At 32.3% G+C, this 8,334-nt stretch overlaps 1 protein-coding gene across 1 annotated transcript; it reads left to right on the top strand.

The window, feature by feature from the left end:
* The first annotated feature begins 2,192 nt into the window (after positions 1-2,192).
* Positions 2,193-7,621, top strand: LOC149776927 (uncharacterized). Its single transcript, XM_089942669.1, has 6 exons — positions 2,193-2,260; positions 2,639-2,821; positions 4,267-4,386; positions 5,211-5,327; positions 5,738-5,864; positions 7,390-7,621. Exons 2-4 carry the CDS (start codon positions 2,639-2,641, stop codon positions 5,319-5,321), a joined length of 414 nt encoding a protein of 137 aa, XP_089798795.1. The 5' UTR covers positions 2,193-2,260; the 3' UTR covers positions 5,322-5,327; positions 5,738-5,864; positions 7,390-7,621.
* Positions 7,622-8,334: the final 713 nt, after the last annotated feature.

Genomic DNA, 8,334 nt, shown 5'->3' on the forward strand with positions numbered 1-8,334 from the left:
CATGGAAGTTTGTGTATCTTGAAACATTCAAAGATTATCTAATGTCTTGTTGTCTTGAAATCACAAATATAATAATTCATGGCAACATCCTAAGGGAGACATCTAAATTAAAACGAATGTATGCTAAGGAAACCAACTGACACCGCTTTTGTACTTGTCCACGAGACCTAAAGAAGGATGTGCACCATTTTAAAACTAGCCAGCATCAAAATTCTGTTTTGACAACTTGACATAAAACGAGAATTAATTAACATTGGGTACAACCTGCTATTTCTCATTTTAAAAAGGGAATCAATGCAGAATTCCTTCATATGCAACAAACAAGTGAAATAAATGTGCAAGTCTGGATAAAAGTATAAACAGTGTTTTCACCAATGGTTATATAGACACTAAGAAATACACAACAAATTCAGTGATGAGCTGAAAAAGGTATAAAACTGTTGAACAAGTTACAAAAATCATCACTTCGTGGAGCAACAGAAACGGTGCATTGAATCCCCTTGATATCTACGGGAAGTGGAGATGATCCATCCTTTTGCAATGATACCCCTTCTTTCAAAAGGCGACTTTTAAGAAATAATAATAATAATAATAATAATAATAATAATAACAGAAAATATGGACTGCAGGAAATGAAATCAAGCAGCTAAAAATAACACCTCATGCGCTGTTAATCATGAAAACGTAGTTATTACTACTGCTACTAGTACTCCAACGACTATCATTTATTAAGTACCATATTAACTATTTCGACCTAAATAGTAAATCCCGTTTTCAGATTAATTTTTTTTCGTTTGTTCATTTCGTTGTAAAATGTTACTGCCTTATATGATGTATTATGATATACTATTATACCTTGCGATTCATCGACAGTTCTTTATTGTGTTTATTGAGATATCCCTCGAAAGTGTCGAATACTCATCTCCAAGAAATAAAAGTGGCTTACAACATTCAAATGTCAATGTGTTATGTAAGGTGCATAATATTCAAACAACATTTACACACCTAGTGTTTATAAAATGTAAACATTGACAACTTTAACGTGCAAACAAATTTCAAAATCATGCAAAGACTATAATGTATGTGTGTGTCGCAAATTTGAGAATGTTATCTTGAATAAGCACAGTTGTGAGCACTTTCTGTATGTAATGTAGTAACTATTTAACTTGTACAGAAATGCATTCTTATACCATGGAAAACAAAATTAAACCCAGCTTTTATGATAATATTTTCTTTCAAAACTGTCTCAAAGCTCAATGTAAGTACATGAAACGTGGCGATGTTCTGAAATCATTACCACACGACACATGCTCGATTTTCCTAATTATTCCACGTTTGTTTAGTTAGCTCTAAAATGAGTAAAATACATTTTCTGCTGATTATCAGATGAATGTAAAAATGTCAACAATTTTGTAATAGGGAAGTGTTTATAATCTCATCCCTTGGGATTTTATCTATATCATATTGTTCTCCTGAATTTGATCTATTAATAGCTTTATCGGAATTCGTTATCTCATTTGCTTTGCTCGGGAACGTCCGTTCGGAAACAAACACCATAATCGTTGAACTCACCTTTTACTCCCGGAAAAAAAATACGTCCCAAACGACTGAATCAAATATCCGAGTTTTAAATCTCATTCATCTGGGACGTAAACATGTGTTTGAATTGTATCAATTTAGACATCGATATGTTTTTATTTCGTTTATCTCTTACCACCAGTGTACCGCTTTGTATCTCCTTTCAACACAACACGCAACTGAATCACTTCACTAATATGCAGACACTTTTCGCATGATGCTAGATATGACAGGAAAATCAACCGAAACCCCAATAAATCAGAATAAATAAAATAAATAGCAGATTAAACCCAAATTATTAGAGACATACGGCCAATACATGGGTATTATACTTGTTACTTTTAAGCTGACTTTAAAAGGTTTGATAAATGAACATATGCCACCACTTGTGTTTCCATACTAAGCAGTGGGATTGGCCCTAAATAATCTCATTGTTTTGGATCTTATTGTTATTTCAGGAGTAAAAGATTACAATTAACTTTAAAGCACCTATGACATCCAAGCTATATAGTATTCGGCAAACAAGGTGCAAGTTGAAGTTTTTTGATTGGTCAGAATCTAGCGTAACCACGCCCGACAAGATAGTTAAATATTTATAAATGGAATATGTTGTCAAAATTGGTAAACAGACTTTCAACGAAGACTAGCATCTTCAAAACTTTCTACAGAGAAAAGGTTTTCAGCAAGTTTAACATTTTATTCCATAACAGGGCGATTTAGTCATATGAATAAACCAATTACAGGCATTTTCGTACCATGCGTGATGACAATATTTATTTCATAATACCTCAATAAATTAGTTTTAAATTAAAACTTAATCTTTAAATGTATCTCCTCGTAGTTTCTCACTTTGCAATTTTTCTCAATTATGAGTAAGCGTTTATTTGCAAATGTCAATTAATATTTTGTGCTTCTTGTGAATCTGGAATCCACAAATCTGACACACAAGGACGCTTTGTTAAGTGTAACTCACATATTGTTATATCGTTTGCTTTTTAAGTGAAATGTTATCAAGGGAGGTCATTATATATAATTTTGTATATGTATGTTCATCATGTAGATGACCTATGAGATGGCTTTCCTCCACGTAATCGTCAGTACCCTACTTTTGTCCTTTGTACTGGGAGGGCCACTAGGTGAGAACGGAAACATCCATCAAAATGATCTGGAAGAAGACATCGAGGAGAGACGTTTGGCCCAACTTTTGGAAGCGGAGAGAGAAACGCAAGTAGCAAAGGAAATGGCATTTGAACAATAACATATTTCTAATCGCTTGACATGCAACACTTGCTGTGGGCATTTTTTTCTTTGAAATCCTTATCTGTTGCAATCAGATTTTCATATAGCTCTATGTTATCATCATCATCTTCATCATCATCATCATCATCATCATCATCATAGCAATGACTATCTCATGACCTTTTGTAATGCTCTAGAATCAGTTTCTTCGATTGCGTTCATACAGAAAAGTATAATAATCATACGCTCTTAATGTGGCCGAGTGTTGTACGAGATTGACATATATCTTCCACGACAATCATCATTTTTGATAAAATGTCAAGGCAATTGATCCATTTTTTAAAACTGCTGCCTAAAGAACGACACTCACAACAACTTTTTTTCTTTTGATGTAATAGCATCCTGAAATATACTCAGGTATATGAAGTGCCACAAATGTTTACACACTACAGAGAAAATAATCATATCATTTTGTATCACCTTGAGCTCATTTAATAACAGGCTTCACAGACGCATGAGGAGAATATTAAATAGTTGTCTTTATTTTGATGTGGCGAAGATGATTTACTCTTTTCTTGTCGTTGTTTAGCATTATTGACCTAATTTTTTTATGATGTTTTTGGTGCTAGTTCGCTAAATTTAAAAATATTTTATACAAAATGGAACTGAAATTGAAAGTGAATATTTACAAGTCTGCCATTGTTTTCTAACATTTGAAAGTATCTGGATCAATAGTTTCATTGTAGTCTCCATTCATGGTTTAGATACTTTGCTGTTGCTGCTTATTGTGAGCCCTTGGAGACAAGCTGCGAAAAATCAACAAAAGAACCAAGCAAAACGTTATATATATATATATATATATATATATATATATATATATATATATATATATATATATATATATATATATATATATATATAATGTCAAATTTTTTATATAAGTGCATTTATTTTATTTTATTTTATTTATTTATTTATTTATTTATTTATTTATTTATTTATTTATTTATTACATATCTTGACTTAGGAGCGACAATAGGTTTCTGATTAATGTGTGCTTTCAAGACGAGTGCATAAGTTTCCTATATTAAATTGGATATGAATCTTGACATGGGGGATTTGATCGGTTGCCCCGCCTAATTCCAACATCAATGTAATGCATGGTTTTTTGCAAAGCTAAGATATAATATTATTTGGTTTTCCGCATGAAAGAGCCAAAAACTAAAAAGGAATAGAAACTGACACTCATTGTTAGAAGATTCACAGGCAAGTCTTGACCGTAACAAACAATTGTTGCTTGCTCCTGTACGTTATTTGCATTTAAGAAAGTAAAATGGTTTAGGTTTGACCGGGACAATATATGTATATTGAAGTTTTGCCCTGAGATTCTTGACGCTGTGAGAAGTTTCTGCGTGTTAGGGATGCTCATTATGTATGTCATTTCAACAGGAGCCCAAAACAGACTCGGAAGAAGTGGAGACGGTGCATAAGATTGATTCTGACAGAACACAGATTGACATCTCTCGGGACAGCAAACTAATTCAGCAGCGCCTTCTAGACTGCGGACAGGTAAAGAACACAATAAATAACGTCCAAAACAATTAACGATTCGATATATTATTTCCTAATCTTAGACTTTACAAGTTAGAACATTCGTCCTTATTACAATTTGTGTTATTATGTCGACATCATTCATTGCTGATAAATGAACCATGAAATACAGATGTCATGAATAGGTGAATACCGTGGTATTTATCTCTTCTAAAGTTATTTAATTGATGCTCAATTTTCTTGTTGATTGACGAGCACATAACGAGTAAATATGTAGAAAGAACAAAACAGGCCGATACAAAGGAATGAATACATATTTGAAACTGAACAAGACAGGACGGTAATAAGACAGTTATTTTTAAATACATATAAGTCGAATAACCCACTCATTAATACCGATTTAATTATTGCATGAAACTGCGATTACTGGTCGCACGGAAATAATAATGCAACAACGTCCGTTCAGCTACACATTGAGTATACATTCTTTATGTGGTAATATATGTTCTCAACACGCAAAGTGTAAAATGTATTGTTAATTAATTTAAACTGTACATAATCAATTATAATTCTGAAAAGTTCTCACAATTTTGCACTATGATATCATAACTGTTTTATGTAAATTAGTTTCTCTCTAATGAACAGTTTTAATTTGTTCTTTACATCTACACTTCTCTGAACCGATTATTAAAACAGGGTCTCGTTCCGGTAGCAAAACTGTATACTGGATTCATATAAGATTTTTATTAGGGAGGTGTGAATAAGAGAAAATCATTATATATTGAAAATAAATTCGTATGAAATTGTCTGATCTCATATTTGTTTCTCCCTTAAACATCAAGCAATTCGAAATCATTGTGATGAATGACGACGGTACAGAGAAGGCATTTGAAGCGTGTTACCTGCACAAAATGGAAGATGAGTTATATAAATCTGTCTGTCAGAGCCAATAAAAGATGGTAAAAGACTTCATACATTCCGAAGCATTGTGAATGCGCAGAAAGCCAATACAGTAATTTTCCATTTTTTTCCGGAAAATTTTGAATCGACATGCTTATGCTAAAAATTCTTCATTAATCATACATGTCAGCAATCATGAATGATGTTCGTAGGAAAAGATATCGTTTCAAGAACTTCTAAATTTACTTCGTATAATAGTCACGTCCTATAAGAAGATGTCTCTATAGTTTTGCGAATTAGACATATTTATTTCTTGCTTCAAATTTAAAAATATTGTCTTGTCTGAACATTAAATTGACAATCAATTTAGGATTGAAACAGTACACGTATTTAGTGAGTAGACATGCAACACATAGAAAGCAGTATTATACTGCATGGTCATGATGACTTTATATGGTATATCTTTTAGGTGCATAAAGTTTACGACATTGGAGAGCAGATAGTAGATACGAGCTTTCTATCTGACGATGGGCCTGTCAGTGTTTGCAAAAACAGACCAATGTTCATGATCACACCTGCCGTGGACGAGAATCAAGGTAGCTAGTTTATAACGTGTGATAAAAATCATATTCTATTAGGTGCCATGCAAAACCCATCCAAGTACTTGGTGTGCGTGTGTTTGTGTGCGTGCGTATGTATGCGTGTGTGCGTGTGTCTTTGTGTGTGTGCGTGTGTGTGAATAAATAGTCAGTGAAGCTCGCTCTTAAATGTAATTGTCTTGTCAGACTCTTTTTATATCACCTCTTTATCTATCGTAGAACTTCACAATCTCATAATTTACACATCATATTTGGACGGCTATCGATTTACATAGCATGCGATTAGCATTTCTTTTCAAATAACTCTTATGTTTTGCTTAACAATTTTCAATACATTTCACAAAGGATGTAGATGTTTATAAAAATGTTAGAAGGTGGATCAAAATGCAAATTATTTCCTTTTTATCTGCCAATTCATCGATCGTTAAAAGAAGGCTTCTAATACATGAACTTGATTATTCAGTTAAAAAAGAATTCAAAACAATGTTAATAATTGAAATGAAATAACTACGCACAGAGAACGAGATTGTAATACAGTTTAACAGATGGCAATAAATCCAGAATAATGACAAATACATTTTAAATATCCCTCGTATCGTTTCCATCAATAAATTGAGCTCTTTGAGTAATATGAATTTAGTCTGTTTTAATTATTTATTTCAAGTCAGAAAATATATAGTTAGTTATTGCATTTATTTACCTAAATAATGAGACAATGGTGGATCTGTTATGTATAATCTTAAATGGTTATAATAATCAATCTAATAATCTATCTATGCAATAACTTTTTTGGTCAACGCAGTGATTCACGGAGAGCACATTGACCGTTTTGTTTTCAGTCCATATTTTCTATACAGATTAAACGTAGATAACGATTTCGTGTATATTTTATACACGTGTACCGGTTAAAAAAAAATAAAAACAAAAACAAAACATGAGTTATATATTTGGCTGACATCCTTGCCACCAAACCCTCTTTATATCCTAAAAATTTCATTCTTTTATACGACTGATCAAATGTTGAGTTTTATCAAGACTGATTTGTTCAGACTCCTCAATGATTATAAAATGTTTTTGATGCAATTCCAGGTTTTGATTTAAACTAGTTCAAGATGGCGAGTTGTTGTGATTCAACCGTTTCGTTCTGCTCTGAATCATTAAGGTGTACTACTTTAAAACAGGTCAAAAAACGTGAAGCTTGTTTGAAAAAAAGTACTGATATAATTACACATTTTCGCGTCATAAACTGCTCCAGAAAGAAGTTTTTTATATAAAAACATGTGCATACCCTAATGTCCATTAAAATACCCACTAAATATAAAAAGCCTAGAAAAATCAGTTACACCCAACAACTTGTAAACAAAATCAGTTTATCAAGAATACTTAACGATTATGATTCATTGTGTCATTCCGCCATTGTTTATTGAAGTGTATAAAATTTCTTTGCTTTCAAGGGTATTACAATGTATTCATATATTAATAGCACATGATATTTTACACAAACTCACATTATTTTTTCCAGGTAAATCCTCGAGGAGAGAACTACAGGTGAACAGGAGAGGGTGTGAACTTTCATGCAGCATTAGATGCAGTGGAGGGACCTGTTACCCTTACTGCGAGCTCGTATGCCGATACTAAACGAAGGGCCGTTAACTAACACAATTATCCCAGACCGTTTAGTGAAGCATTTTGAAACCGACTGCTTGAATCAACACTAATCTCATTTTACTTTCGAAATAAAAATCTGCAATCAATTAGGGTTTGGTGTCTCTTTTAATGCATACTTTTCAGAAGTCTTATTCACAATGAGGAGAAGTGCTCAACAATTCCTACAAACGGTTTTTGTGAGAACATTATATCCTCTTTAAAGATACATGGTAGAAAATTATATGAAAGCTATTTTAGAATGAAAAGGTAAAGTTTATCAGTTATGCTTAGATATCAACTGGAATTAATAAATTTGTAAGAATATAACCGAGTTTTCACTTCGAGTAAATCATTTAAATCTAGCATTTTCTATTGTTTGCTTGAAAACATATTTCAGTAATTCAGAAAGGCCATTAAAGGACTCCATAAACGCAAGATGAAGCGGTGGTATGTATGGTGATCATCTTATGGTGATGACAACTTTTATATTATTAAATATTTCAACGCTAATAATACATCTAATACCGACGATCATGGAATAAATGAGGGAATGGTCATAAATTAAATCTATTCAAATGTGTAATGTGACAAGTGATATTAATAATACCTTTACTGATTATGAAAGATCACAAATAATAAAGATGCACATAAACAGGGAGTATGAAATGACGTCATGTTACATTACCATGAATATGCATATTATTACCATAAAGTATGAATTGATGAGAAAATGATGTCAGTTCTGTATGACTGTACTAAAATATAATATGCATTGAAAAGGTTCAAAATTAATTTTCCCAACATTACTCCCTCTCCAAAG

Source organism: Sinohyriopsis cumingii, chromosome 18 (assembly GCF_028554795.1).
Source record: "Sinohyriopsis cumingii isolate HCF-2022 chromosome 18, ASM2855479v2, whole genome shotgun sequence".
NCBI classification, from domain to species: Eukaryota; Metazoa; Mollusca; class Bivalvia; order Unionida; family Unionidae; genus Sinohyriopsis; species Sinohyriopsis cumingii.